This window comes from Typopeltis vanoorti, chromosome 16 (assembly GCF_054136105.1).
Source record: "Typopeltis vanoorti isolate ZY-2024b chromosome 16, IOZ_Tvanoo_1.0, whole genome shotgun sequence".
Lineage (NCBI taxonomy): Eukaryota > Metazoa > Arthropoda > Arachnida > Uropygi > Thelyphonidae > Typopeltis > Typopeltis vanoorti.
This window is the reverse complement of record NC_143564.1, coordinates 30,374,975-30,390,616: the sequence shown is the minus strand read 5'-3', so window position 1 is coordinate 30,390,616 and position 15,642 is coordinate 30,374,975. Positions and strand designations below refer to the sequence as shown.

The 15,642-nt window shown below is 36.2% G+C and overlaps 1 protein-coding gene across 5 annotated transcripts in view; it reads left to right on the top strand.

The window, feature by feature from the left end:
- The window catches only part of LOC150097918 (SREBP regulating gene protein), a 146,454-nt gene that overhangs the window by 110,499 nt on the left and 20,313 nt on the right, over positions 1 to 15,642 (top strand). For all 5 annotated transcript variants that reach the window (XM_090406547.1, XM_090406548.1, XM_090406545.1 and 2 more), the window contains one exon: positions 5,817 to 6,067. In XM_090406547.1, coding sequence (XP_090262673.1) covers positions 5,817 to 5,833 — 17 coding nt within the window. In that variant the 3' untranslated portion in view covers positions 5,834 to 6,067. The remainder of the gene's footprint in view (positions 1 to 5,816; positions 6,068 to 15,642) is intronic.

The following is a 15,642-nucleotide window of genomic DNA, read 5'->3' as shown; positions in this document are numbered from 1 at the left end:
GAAGAGATGGTCGGGGAATGGGGAAGGAATTGATTATTTTTTTAATTCTGTAATCACTGTAGCCATTGGAAGGGAAGGTGTTGTCTATGTGTTTGAGTTCAGTTGAAATGGTGGTTTCACTGGAACAAAGATTGTGGGCTCTATTAGTTAGAGTTTTAATAATGCCATATTGTTGAGAGGGTTGGTGGTGGGAAAGTTTGTGAATGTATCTGCCTGTATGAGTTGGTTTTCTATATATAAAGAAAGACAGGTTACCATTAGGAAGGCATGTTACTAAGGTGTCTAGGAAGCATAAACTATTGTTATTTTCCTTTTCCATCATAAACTGGATTCTTGGATGTAGGCTATTGAGGTGACTGAGGAAGGAGTCTAACGTGTCTGGGCCATGAGGCCAAATAGAGAACAACACATCATCTACATATCTTAGCCAGATAGAAGGTTTTAGAGGGGGAAGAGTGTATGGCTTGTTTTTCAGAATTTTCCATGTAAAAATTGGTGAGGGGGGGGGAACCCATGGCAGTTTCCTCTATCTGTTTGTAGACTTTGTTCTTCCAAGAAAAATAACCAGAATTGATGGCAAAGGAAAATTTTCCTTCTGATATCTTAAAAGGAGCTTTAAGATATCAGAAGGAAAATTAATAATGTTAGTGTCATTTAGAGGAATATTGGTAAACAATGAGATGATGTCAAAGTTGGCCAATATGTCTGTATTATTTAAAGTAAGATTTTCAATTAAGTTTTTAAAGTGGGCAGAGCTTTTTTACATAAGATATGGTAAGACCAGTGAGGGGGGGGGGGGTCAGAGAGTTAGCTAGCTGCTATGACAATTTGTAGCAAGGTGCATTAGTGGCATCTGCTATAGGTCTTAGGGGAGAATTAGGTTTGTGGATTTTAGGTAAACCATATATCCGAGAGGGACAAGAAATGAAAGGTTTGAGTTTTTTTTGTAATGTCAGGAGGACACTTTTTTAAGCAACTTTTTTATTTTTTTAACTTAAGTTTTTGTGGGATCATGTTCGAGTGGTATGTAGGTAGGGCTATCCCGGAGAATAACATCCATTTTCCGATTATATTTTGAGGCATTAAGGACGACTGGCATTACCCTTATCAGTTCTGGTGATGATGATACTTTTTTCTTTCCATAATTTTCTCAGGGCAGAGAGTTGTCTGGAAGATAAATTACTTTCTGGAGGTGATGACTGGGAGAAGATATTAGCTACGTCAAGTCTGATGTTATTGGCTGTTTCTGGAGCTAAGTGACAGATTCCGCGTTCAATGTTGTACATAATATCTAGTACCGGAATTGCTTTAGGTGCGACAACAAAAATTGCAGATGAGGACACTAACGGCATCTTCACTGAGTCTTTTTGATGATAGGTTGATTACTCTATGGAGCGGTTGAACTTGAGATAGCGGTTTCAATTTACAAAGGTTATTAAACTTTTTGATGTGCTTGTTTTTTATTTTTTGGAATTCTTTCTGCATGGAAGCTTCTGAGATGTCAAAGAATGGACCAAAGTTCAGGATTGAGTATAGTGGAGAGTTCTGATTGTAACTAGCCAATGGTGGCTTTTGTTGTAGTGAGGCTGATGCGAGTTGCGGCAATCTGCTCTCGTAATAGTGCCAGACTAGTACGTTTAGATGTATGGAGGGCTTTGTTTCAGTCTGTCACAATCTTTGTTCCAGTGAAACCACCTTTTCAACCGAACTCAAACACACATACAACACCTTCCTTTCCAATGGCTACAGAATTAAAAAAATAATCAATTCCTTCCCCATTCCCCGACCATCTCTTCAGAAGGACTTCAGAAATGCTATCACCATACCTTACATCCATGACACATCAGAAAAAATAGCCAGGTCGTTAAAAAAGTATAGCCAACTTACAGTGTTTAAGCCCCACCGTAAACTTATTACCCTTATCCATTCCACCAAAGATCAGCTCCCTCCTCTCTCAGTGCCTGGAGTATATAAAGTACCTTGTTCCTGTAAGCTGGCTTACTTTGAACAGACAGGCAGATCAGCAACCATCTGGTTAGAAGAACACAAGTCATACATCTGCAATCACGATTATGGTCAATCTGGCCTTGTAAACCATGTTTTGGATACAACCCACAGGATCCCCTGGGAAAAAACCACCATGCTCCACCATAGTAAATTCAAAAAAGAAAGGCTGTTTTTTTGAATCTGCATCTGCACTCAGGAATCAACCTAATTTAAACAAATATGGTTGTATAAAACTTCCCAGAATTTAGGAAACATTAATTATCAGAGATCTCTCTTTACATCCTAGGCCACCTGCAAACGCCCACAGAGGGCACATCTAAATAGGACTTTAGTTTCACTCACTTGTTTTACTTATCATTGTGTTGTATTTGTGTGTGTTGTTACAAAAAAATATTTGTAATCCCTGAAGATGTCTCTGTGACTGGGATGAAATATTGGAAGCATTAAAATTAGTTTTAATCCTTTCTCAGTGCTCATAATATTCCATTAAACCTCCAACATGAATTCTGCACAGCACTTAAGCTGTGCAGAAATATATTATATTTCATAGAATTCTCAACACACAAATTCTATGAAAATTTGGAATTTAATCCTCGAAAAAATTCCACAAAAAGATATAATTATCCTGTTAGGAGGATTTCAGTGCAAATATCTGCTTTATTAAAAATTTATATATTAAAATTTGCATTATCTCAAAATAGGATGGTTACAAGTGGTGTATTGCAAGTCTGTTCTTGGAGCTAGTGTTGTTTAATTTATATACAGTATATTAACAATATAGTTTTTGAAGGCTTGAGAGGAGATGTTTGCTGATTATATTAAATTGGAAAGAGTACTGGAATAATAGTGATGGTAAAAAAAAAAAAATGGCAGAGCTCTTGAGTTGATCTTGTAATTACAAGAGGATTTGAATAGGTTGATACTCTGGAGAGATAAATGAGATTTCTAAGTACAATGTTGGCATTTACTTATAAAAGTCATGCACCTTTGTCTTAAAAAAAATGAAACAAGTTGTATTGTATATTGAACATTCCTCCAGAATAGGGTTCTGTTTTGGGGATGATGCTATTTAATTATACAGGGTGTTCGGGATAAATTTGACAGTTTCATAAGGAAAAAGAAAATCTTCTTTGTATCTATTAAATTTAATGAATTGACAAAAAAACATTACAGGCAGAGTTAATTACAATACTATCAACAAGATTTACTCAAAATAACCACCATTAGCATCGATCACAGCTTCAATTCTGCTTCGGAACCTCGAACAAGCTGATGCTACAGTCTCCCTGGGAAGGGCCGCAAAAACTGTTTTAATTTTATCCATTAACTGGGCTTTTGTATTACTGGAAGTGCGATTGGTGTCTTTTTCAACTGCGCCCCATACAAAATAATCCATGGGGTTAAGGTCTGGGGAGTTTGGAGGCCAAACATTTGGACTGGTGAAGTCGTAGAAATTTTCAGACAACCATTTTTGACTTTTCCCAGAGGTGTGGCAAGGGGCCGAATCCTGCTGCTATACATACGGCCTACCATTGGCTACCCTTGTTATCCAGGGCTTGACTAAGTTAGCAACTCCACGAACAAAGCCCGAATTCCAATGCCAGGGTTCTTCAACACCTGTTCCTGCAGATTTGCGAGGAATTCTGCTGTACGAACGCAATCAGATCGTCTGCTAGGGATCTTTCTTCTTGCTACATCCTCGTAGTCACCATTGCAAGTCTCTAGTTCATGCCTGATTGTTTTTACTGTATTCAGGGAGCATTGGGCAGCAGTCGTAATATCCTTATTTTGATGGCGGGCACGAATCATCATGATACAAGTTATTCTCTTCCATGATTCAGGTGGGTTCCAGCTATCCATCCTTTCTGACATCTTGTATATGAATGAAGAAGGGTCCAAACTTTTAAATGAAGAGAAGTGTGTGTTAATACATGTAACTTACGGAAAAATATAATTAATTATAAATATGTCAAATTTATCCCGAACACCCTGTACATTGACAGTATAGTTCAAGGTTTGAGGAAAAGAATGGTTGAGCTTTGATGTTACATAAGGATACAGTGATGCACCCGGGGGGGGGGGAGCCCTAGCACCCCTAAAGAAAAAAAAAAAACACTAGAAAATTTTCCAAAAATCTTTTCCTAATTAAAATTCATTTTTTTATTTATGTTGTGTCATGACTTCTATTTCTATGCTACTTATGAATCTATGGTCACATAATGTGGGAAATACCCTATAGCTCTTGGGAATCATGGCTGCTGTGAACACAAGGCAAACGAAGTAGTGCTCGGGCAGACTGAGTGCTACTTCGTTTGCCTGAGCTCAAGTTGTGGTATAAAAAATTTGAAAAACCATTTGCCATAGCTCCATGCAAAAATGCCATTGATGCAGTTCTGAAGTGTGACAAAATGATATATCCTAGCATCTATAACTCATTAAAAATATTTACAATGCTTCTAGCAACAACATGCATCAATGAAAGGTCATTTTCTACCTTATGTCTTTTAAAAACTTATTTAAGATCTATACCATGACACAATCATGATTGAACGGACTGGCTTTGCTATATAGACACAGAGAGATTAATGTAATCACAACTGAAGTAATTCAAGAGCTTTGTAAAAAGAAAAGAAAACTGGATTTTATTCTTTAAATAAATTTTTATAATCAGCTAATGAATTTTATTGAATTTGCATTAAAAATATTTTTATCCGTTTAACTCGGCTTCCCTCAAGATTAAATCCCAAGTGTGCCACTGTAAGGATATATATATATTTCCTGATCTTGAAGATACTTCCTGCACAAACTTTCCTTTACTTGTGCTTGGGTGAAGGTATAATTTACCTTTTAACCAAGCACAAAAAACTTAAGGTGGGAGATGTGTAGTGTCAGTAGAACTTTGCTTCAGGAGGTGAGGGATCATGGGCATGTGGATAGAGATCTGAAATTGAAAAGGACAGGTTACAAAAACTGTAAATGTTACTCAGAAAATTGCTGCCATTATACAAAAGACACTGACATGCAGGAATAGAAAAGAGATAGTGCCACTTTATAAGACACTGATTACACTGATTACATAAAAATTCAACATTCGACAGACATAAAACAGTCTTAAGTTTGTCCTTTTGGCCAAATTGAGGGAATGTGCTCTAAAGAGCTTAGCAGGTAGGAAGAGATCCAGTGAGACACTTTTCTTCACCAAGTGAGACTAGAGGAGCCTATCAAATAAAGAGAAAATATTGCACTACGTATAACCAATGAGAGAATGAAAGCTCATTCCTCGAAACTGTAGGAGTTATGTGAGTAGAACTGAAATGTAAATATTTTGCATAGAAAGTGACAAATGATTATTGTTTACTGGAGTGGGTGGTGCATGTTCCAATGACAACTATATTCAGGGTGAGGTTGAGATACATTGTGGGCTGTGACGACTTTGGCCTCCACAGTGAGTCTGGTAAATTCATGGAGACCTGGAAATAATACTGATGATATAACCCTTCAATGATATAGAAACAGTGCATAAGGTACAATTGGAAAAATCAGAAATACTGTCATAGAAATCATCCATTGCAAATCCCAGTTAATCTTATTCATGTCAGTTACATGGTAGCAGAGCCAGAAACACATGCAACAACAATCAGTATATGTGCTATTTAGTATAAATTGTTGAATGACACTTCATTAGCTTTCAAAAATTATTGCTTTATAAACTGTCTCATGTCTATATTTTGAGAAACTCTGCCTTATCACATAACGTGTGTATAATACACACATTTTATGTATGTTTTTAATTATTGATATTTCTTTAGGGCCAGCTTTGATTTGATCAGAAGAAACAGAAGCAGATTGTTGCAGGAAATAAAGCAGTGAAGGAAATGGAAATAAAGCAGCAAAGCAGTAATTTCAGAGACCAAAATATATTTTACAAATCTGAATTGAAATTTGAAAAAATGGAAATCTGAAGGAGGATAGAGTATTTATGAAACAACAAAACAACCTAGTGATAGATTTTTCAAAAAAAAAAAAAAGAAAGAGAAATAAAGAAATATTGTAATATAAGGTGGGTTTAATCATTTTTACCTAATTACTCTACATATTACATTTATTTCCTGCATTATATGAATGTTGTAAGTTTCTTATGTCTAAGTTAAATGGGCCCTCAGATCACAAGATCATCATTAGATGATCTTTTGATAATCCACCTACTTTTGCCTCTGATCATAATTGTATAAAAAATAAAAATACATTGATGGTGTTGTTGAAATTACACACTTTCAGTTATCACATTATTTAATGCTTCACATAAAAAAATAATAATACAATAAATAAATAAATAAAATTGCCCTTGATTAGTGGGTTTAAACATAATGCTCTGGCAAACCCAAAACTTCATGCAGGAACACAAAAAATTAAAGAAAAAGTCAGTAGTTAAGTGATGAAGCAATCATATAAAAGATAAAAGGTTCTATAACTGCTTAATCACTTAGCTACTAACTCTTACAAATGTTAAGATTACATCTGTGTAGACCTGGCAAAGCCTGCCAAAACATATAAAAGCCAGATGTGCCTCTTATTCTCCCCTGCCACGCCAATCCAACTCATCCTCTGGCATGAGTTTTTGAAAAGCACGTATGCATAACATGACTAACAGTTGAGCATACTGGGCATCTACTACAAACAATTTTGTGCTGAATATAAATGCAAAATAGATGATAATAATAGATAAAAGAACACACATTCCCTAATTGTAATGTGAAATGAAGAGGCTGTTTCACTGCTGTAGGCTGGAAGAAAGAAGACATATCATTTAGATTGGTACATTGAAATAAAATTATTATTTCAGTAATAAAAAAAAAACAAAAATAAAATAATAAATTTAAAAAATTATACATTTTGAAATAAAAATATTAGCAGATTAAGGGTGCATATTAGATGCAGAAAGAAGGAAGATGACAAATCAAATAATAGATAATAACAAATGACAGGTTATAAAACATACTGAATTAAAAAAAAAAGAGTTGAAGTTGTTGGGAAAATATCAAAAGAGGAAACAATGTCAAAGAACACAGAAGGATTATATTAGTTTCTGGATAGAAAGATTGATATTGTTGTCAATATTATTTAGATATGGGGTTGTTATTCCAGCAATATTAACTGAATAAATTGTAGTAGTATAGTAAACTATTGTAATTTACGAATTACATATTCTCACTCATACCATCGCTTATGGTTTGATAAAGAAAATATCTTTTATTTGGGAGAAGTTAGCAACATTGTTACATTTCAATCATTTCACAGTTTGACTCTAATACATACATATATACATACATGTATGTATGTATGTACTACTATCACTGTCTAATGAAAAAAGGAGTGTCTAATGAAAAAAGGAGTCTTGATCAAAGGAGTGACATTCACTCCTTTGATCAAGAAAGCATGTGAGTTGCATTTGTGTATGGGGAGGGGGAGGGAACATAAGTTGTCTTTGTAGCTGGTATCGAAGATCCCTTCAGTTGGAAAGATGCATGTTTTTCGAGAAGAGAATCATCATTCCCATCTTATACAGGATTCGAACTGAAATTTTAATCCCATCTAGGACATGAAGAGCCTTTATCAGAGCTTTTCAAGTGAAGACAAGTTAGCTAGTCTCATAGGTAGACGATGGGTTTTTTCATCCCACAAAACAGACAAACTGGCCAGGTGAACACATGCAATTTACAGACATAGCACACAATGCAGATAGGATTAACCACCTCATAAGCAGGTTCCAAAGAAGCCAAGTTATGAGGTAGGCTCCAAAAGTTTCTAGCCTATACAAAATTTGTGCCGATTTTAAAATGCTGTGTGTGTGTGATGAATAGCACCATCTATGGGGAGATTAATGTACCAGTTTCAACTCTCTACCTGCATCATTCAGGTTAGAAGCACTTGTTTGACTAACATGTGGCACACTAATCACTGCACTGTGATTAAGTTTTTCACTAAAGAAGTGCTTTTTCCAAGTGCTCTCAAACAGTGATTGGATGGTTTTTTTTGGGGAAGCTCCTCCTTCATATTCCACCATGAAGGAATGGGCTTAACAGTTTTGCCTAGGAAGAGAGCATTGAAGATGATCCTTGTGATGGTCAGCTTGTGGAAGTGATGACGGAGGAAAATGTCTCTCTTGTTGAGGAGGAACTGTTCAATGACAAATAGCTGAAGCTCAAAGAAATCTCAGGCAAGGTTGATGCTTTCCATAACAACCATCTTTCACATCATTCACGAGAAACTTCATATGACGAAAGTCAGTGCAAGGTGGGTGCTCTGCCTTCTCTCTTCAATTCAGAAGGGGCATCATGTGACCTGTTCCCCACAAGTTTTTAGAGCTTTGCCAAGAGTATCAGAAATGCTTCATTCTTATTATTAGACAGAGTTAAAGTTTAGAGGACATATTGCTAAGGTTGTGTAGGTAGTCCATGAGATTACTTGGCTATTGAAGAACACATTAACAAATAGAGATAAGGAAATTGTTATTTCTCTTTATAAGGCCTTGATATGTCTACATCTGGATTACTGTGCTCAAGTCTGGTCCCCTGGATTTCTTGGGGATGAGAAAGTGGTGGAGAGGATTCAGAGGTGAGTGACCAAGATAGTGAGTGGTCTGTGGATTGTTCTTTATGAGGATAGATTGAGGGTGTGCGGATTGCAGTAGTTGGTTGATAGGAGAAAAAGAGGAGACATGATAGAAACATTTAAGTTGCTTAAAGGGTTTTAATAGGATAGATGCAGGGGAAATGTTTCAGTGCTTGGCTAGAGGGACCAGAACAAGAGGTCACTTGTGGAAGTTGAATAAAGGTATGGTTAGTAGGGGTGGGAGGACTAGAATTTTTGCTTGGAGAGTTGTGAATGAGTGCAATGGGTTGCCAAAGTCAGTTGTGAGTGCTTTGTCTATAAATGGGTTCAAGGAGAGGTTATGATAGATTGGAGTCTCACATGATTAGTCTTCTGACTCTATGGAAGTGTCTCTATAATAATAATAATTACCTTGATTACCTTGATGGACCTGTGGTTTCAGTCCGGATTTCTTCCATGACTGCAGGTCGTAAAGAGTCCAGCTATTCCTGTCTTGGGCCTTTCTTCTCCATTTTCTTCCAACTTTCTTAATCATTGGGTCTTCCCACCTTAAGGCTGGTCTTCCAGGTTTCCTTTTGGTATCTCTCGGATACCAGTTTGTAACTGTTAAAATGTTGTTTCTATAAGATTTATTCTTAATTTATTTATTTACTTAAGTCTATCCTTTCTTACCTAAAACCTTATTCAATCAAAACCTACTGGCTGCTCTATTGTTATATATTTACCTTTCGTTGTTTATTCTTTCTTCTCTTACTTTAATCTTATTCTTATATCTAGGATTGTTTCCTCTTCGGATACTGGTGAATTTATATTTTGCTGCACCAGCCAGTATCCTATAGTAGAAAAGATCCTTACTCAGGGAGACAATACTAGATTTTTAGCTTTCTAACACAATATCTTATTTAAACTGCTGTATAGATTCAGATTATTGCAGTCGTGACCTAAATCTATTATTATATTCACTCTCTAAATCTTTCCCGCCAAATAGGTTCTATTTTTATAAGTGGTAATTTGGAATCGTAATCAGGCATGACCAAGGTTCAGGTAAATATGATATGTTTATTGGAATATCTAAAACACAATACAAAATTCATACACTCAATTATGCTCAATACTAAATAAAACTTGAACTAAGAGATTAACACATTCTAAACTAATTAAATCTTATAAGGCATGCTAAGCACAGTAACTGCTCATTGGGATATAGATAGCAAAATGATATGAAGTTAAGCTAAATTCCTTTCAGTAGTATTACTTGTAAGAGAAACTAACAAACATTCTAATGTCACTGAGATGCTAAATTCTATTCTTCTTATCGCATTAAATTAATCCTATCACATACAAAATTTACAAAAGATCTCTTCCAAACAATTCTTCTTACTCTCAAAGGAGGTTAACTTTCAAAATAGAGACTGTCCACAAAGTTCTTTAGAATACAGTTCTTAATTTCACATTCGTAAGCAATCTTCTCTCTTCTAATGAACTTTCACACAAAATTAGAGTAATTGCACCTTACCGAGCTTTCCGCGTCATTCTGCACCACGTGTATGTGTGGATACGTCTCATCTATTGGCTGTCCATATGCCAACATAGGGATTACGCTATCTTCATTCCTTCTGCTGAAAACGGACTCAAAATCTTTGCATTTTAGGAACAACTCGATGGGACTTTTCAGCGACGGCTTAATTCTGCTAGGACTGGAATTTTTACCTTCAGCTTTGCATAGAATCCTACTTCATTTTAAGAATGCTCACAGTCTTATCTTATCACATCTTATCACAGACTTCATCCCCCCTTACGCGATACTGCCCGCTAACTTCCGAACCACCAAAACAGGAAAACGTTACGACCAGAGAGAGTCCTCCGATATGGGCTCAACCCCTTATATTCTTCTATAGAGCACCCTCTTTTCTCAGTCCCCTTTTTGCACATGGCCCTTATCTTTTCACCCCTTTGGGTTCATCCTTCGCCTTTACGATGCTGTTATACTTGGACTCACAGAATACATGGCAACATAATTTTCCAAGTAAGCTATAGCCGCTAGCGTTACACTGTACACGTGTAGTTTTATGCCTTCCAGGAATTATTACTTAGCAACTTTTTTGGTGACTCACGGTAAATTTTACATAGTTTATGTGAGGCTTAAATTTAAATCAGATTATCTCTCTTTTTAGACATGCTTTAAAATGAAATCTTAATATAATCACCACAGCTTAAATATAAGATACTTAAAATAAAGAATACAAATTTTACATAAAGTGAAGAAGTTTCACTTTTAATTACAACTGATGTGCAGGTATTTCTCTTTGCCAGCAAGTTTTATATGTTAGATTCCAAATGAATGATTACTTTCCAAGATTCCTTCATTTAGGATCTAACATAACTCTGACAGGAAGACGAAGATATAGGTGGTTTGATACCATAGACGACAGAAATATAAGATCTGATAATATTGGAGTCTTGACGAGTAACAGACTGATCTGGAGGAAAATTGTAGATAGGAAGTTAGTAATGATGTAAATTTTTCATGTAGTACTCTCATATCCTGTACACCCCTTGAAGTTACATGGCAGGAATTTGATGATGATGATTTATCTGGTATTTCCTAAAGCATTTGATTAGGTGCCACATGATAAACTACTGTTGAAATTAAGCAGGATGGGGATGGACAGTCATTTGGAGGTAATTCTTGTCATAGTATGGGCATAAACCTGTATAAGATTGATATTTAGTGGTTGGCCGTGCAGTTTTAATAATATCATCCTATCTAAGTAGGGAATGAAGGTCAGCAATGACTTATTACCATCTTTGTTTAATATTATTACAACTCCATTTTGATTATTGTTTTCAATATTTCTAGAGTGGTACATTTTCATGTCATCAACTTGATTTTTTCTTGATCTTAGCCACCTAACTTCACGCATTCCTAAAATCTCAATTCCTGGTCTACTGTGAACCTACACACACACAAACACAAGTAAATATGTACAGAAATCTAAATGAGGCCTAAGCATGTTATACAATAGAACTCACCTCCTATCTATACACATCAACATATATATAACCCTTAAATCTTTCCTGAACTTCAGTTCCCTGTCCACGAAGATCCCCAATCTCTTGTGTCCTCCTGAACCAAAGTTCCTCCAGTATGGTAAATCTCATTCCATTTTCTCTGCCCAAAATGCATAACTTTATACTTAGCAATATTGAAATGACATCTCCATTCTTCAGCTTAAAGCACTAACCTCTTCAAATCCTCTTGTAACAACACAAACAACACATCAGGACTTCCTGATATTGCACTGCTCTTTCTAATTTAGCATCAAAAGCAAATAATTAATATTTCCTTTCACGTAAACAACAGTTATCCCATAGAATCTTGTGGTATTCCGCTCATCACCTTCCTTTTTTGAGACACTGCATCCCCATACACAACTCGCTGGCTCCTCTCATTCAACCATCCGTGTCACTAAGCCTCCAAATGACTGTCCATCCCCATCCTGCTCAATTTCAACAGTAGCTGATCATGTGGCACCCAATCAAATGCTTTAGCAAATTCTAGATAAATCATCATCATCATCAAATTCCTGCCATGTACCTTCAAGGGGTGTACAGGATATGATAGTACTACATGAAAAATTTACATCATTACTCACTTCCTATCTACAATATTCCTCCAAATCATTCTGTTACTTGTCAACACTCCAATATTATCAGATCTTATATTTCTGTCGTCTAAGGCACTTTGTACCCTATCAAACCACCTATATCTTCGTCTTCCTCTGGGTCGTTTTCCTGCCAACCTGGCAGAGAACACTTGTTTTGCCAATCTTTCCTTACCCATTCTGTTTAAATGACCATACCACCTGAGATTAGCTCTGCTAACTCAGGTGGTATGGTCATTTAAGCTTATCCAGGAATGCTAAATTAAATTAAAAATTTAATTTAGCATTCCTGGATGCTGACAATGTCAAGTTCTTTCCTAATATCCTCATCTTTAATATGATATTGCCATTGATACCATCTGTCCACGCCTCTAATCTTCCTTAGGACTCTCATATCTGCGGTCTCTAGTCTTTGGTCAAGTGTTTTACTTCTGACCCAGCTCTCAGATCTATAAGTTAAAACTGGTTTGAACACTGTCTTGTATACAGCTAATTTAGTGTTCAGACTAATTTCTCTCTTATTCCATATGAATTTTTTCAATTGACTTCTTACTATACCAGCTTTATTGATTCTGTTGTTTATTTCCATATTTAATTTACCATCTTCACTAAAAATCGTGCCTAAGTAGGTGAAATGTTTTACTTGTTCCACAGGTTCTCCATTCACAATGCAGTTGACATTTTCAATGATTCTGCCTATTTTCATTGTCTTTGTCTTTTTATTGCTGAACTTCGTACCATATCTATTACAACAGTTATTCAATTTAGTCAAGGAATCTTGCAGACGCGTAGTGGATTTATTGATAAGTATAACATCATCTGCATTAAGCAAAGAGCTGACATTAACATCTCCAATTTTGATATCAGGTTTAATACCACTTTACTTCATAATGTGATCCATATAGATAATGAATAACAGAGGGGATAATGTACATCCTTGTTTCACACCAGATTTAACATTAAACCATCTTCCTGTATTTCCTTCAATTCTAACTGCTGACTTACAATTCAAATAAAGACTAAGTATTGCTTGATATAATGCTCCATTGACACCATATAACTGTAGCGTACTGAATAGCTTCTCTCTTGGCACCTTATCACACGGCTTTTCCAGATCTACAAAACTCAAATAGAGATCTTTGTTATATTCCCATGAGTTCTCCACTATTTGTCGTAAAGTGAAGATGTGATCCTAATAGCCTCTATTTTGCTGGAATCTAGCTTGTTCTTCACCAAGCTTTTCTTCCCCAATTCTTCTCAACCGTTACTGAAGTATACTTGCATAAATCTTACCAGGATAAAGTCTTAACATTAGTCTTGAGCATGAATATTAACACTAAGTAGGGATATTCTTCTGTAATTCTCACATTCAGTTTTATTTCCCTTTTTATATATGGGTACTATGAGTGCTCTACTCCAATCATTGGGAATTCGTCCCTCTCTCTCTCTCCAGGCCTTCTGAACTATGCAGTACAGCCACTGTAAGTCTTTTATACCACCATACTTCAGCATTTCTGGTCAAATATCATCTACTCCTGCTGCCTTTCCATATTTTAAGCCTTTGATTGCTTTTTCTACTTCAAGTATGGATATGTATTTCTGACTGTATGCCTGTTGAGTGTTTTTTTACCGCTGTGCTAACACTGCTTGTTTCATTTAGCAATTTCTCGAAGTAATTACCCTATACTTCAAGGATATCTTTTTCTCCCGTTTTCATGTCACCTTTAGCATCTCTAACTCCTTTTGCAGTACTCTTTCCTCCATTTCTAAGCTTCTTCAATAACCTCCAAAATATTTTGCCACCGTCTTGATATTTATTTTCTATGTTCTTACCAGTCCTCCCATGACTTTTGTTTAGCAAGTTTTACACAGTGTTTAGCTTTCTTACATTTGTCTCTGTATTTCTCTAAGAGCACAAGCTGACTTATTTGCCAGGAACTTTTGATATGCTTTCTTCTTTTCCTTCACTGCCTCTTTAATTTTCTGTGTCCACCAGGGAGTTCTGATTTTTCTATCCTTGCAGACAACCTCACCACATGCCTCTCTGGCTGAATCAATCAAGGTTTTCTTCAAGGTTTGCCACTGATTCTCTAAAGTTTGGTTCCTGTTCTCAAACTCTTTCCTTTTTTCTTCAATAATCTTTGTGTATTTTAGTCTACATTTCACATCTGAGAGCTGCTCAACTTTTATTCGCTTCAAAACTTTCTTAAATGTTATTCTTTTCAATATGAAATTCAATTTTATCCTGCTCAAGACTAAATAGTGATCACTTCCAATTTCAAATCCTCTGTACACTCTGGTGTCCTGCACCAGGGAGAAAACATCACTATCAACAATAACATAGTCAATGAGACGTTTCTTATTCCTTGTCTCATCTCTCCATGTGAATTTGTGCACATTTTTATGTTGGCACATGGTGTTAGTAATAACCAGTAATCATCCATCCATGTCCTGAGCAGAAATCCAACAAATATTTGCCATTATTATTAGCTTTGCTCTTTTCTCTAAATTTTCCCAATATATTTTTGTATGTCTGACAATCATTTCCTACTCTGCTATATAGATCCCCAACAAGGACCAACTTTTCCTTTTTCATTGTGTCAGATGCTTTCTCTAAAGCATTAAAAAATTCCTCCACTTCTACCTTAGTAGAACCTTCTGTGGGACCATAGGCACAAATAAGTCTCATTGTCCAGTTCCCCATTCTGATATTTGCCCACATCACTCTACTTGAGATTGCCTGCCATTCAAGAAGATTAGCCTCGTATTTAGTGTTGAATATAATGGCTACCCCTTCTTTTCCTTGATTGTCATTGCCTGAATTTAACATTTTGTATTTATTGCTCAGAAAGATCTCACCGGTTTTTGTCTTTTTTGTTTCAGTCACCCCTATTATGTCGATCTGGTACTTATCGAATTCCTCAGCTAGCTCCATTTTTTTGCCATTCAGGCTTCTTATGTTGATAGTACTGATCTTTAACTCTGGTGATGTTCAGTTGGGGTGTGCTTTCAGATTTATTCCAGTAGCTGACTTTTCGCTGTTCACCCTGGTTCCCTGGTGAAAACAACGGGCGCTTTGTTTAACCGGGCGACGCCCCAGTCGGCATGAAATTTTGTCATGTTGTACCATTATTTTATAATTTGGTTTAAGCCAATAGGAATTACAATTTGGTCAGCTAAATCCCAAATTGCCAGCCCATCCTCGTTCGTTCAGTATCCAGGTAGATACCCAACAGGGTGCACTACGAGAAGGTGAGGATTAGACATTAGGTCAGAAGCCCTGGTTGGTTCTACGCATTCCTTTAAAGGCGATGTGGAGGTCTCCTCTCAGTTATACAGCTTTGACCCTTAAGCACCG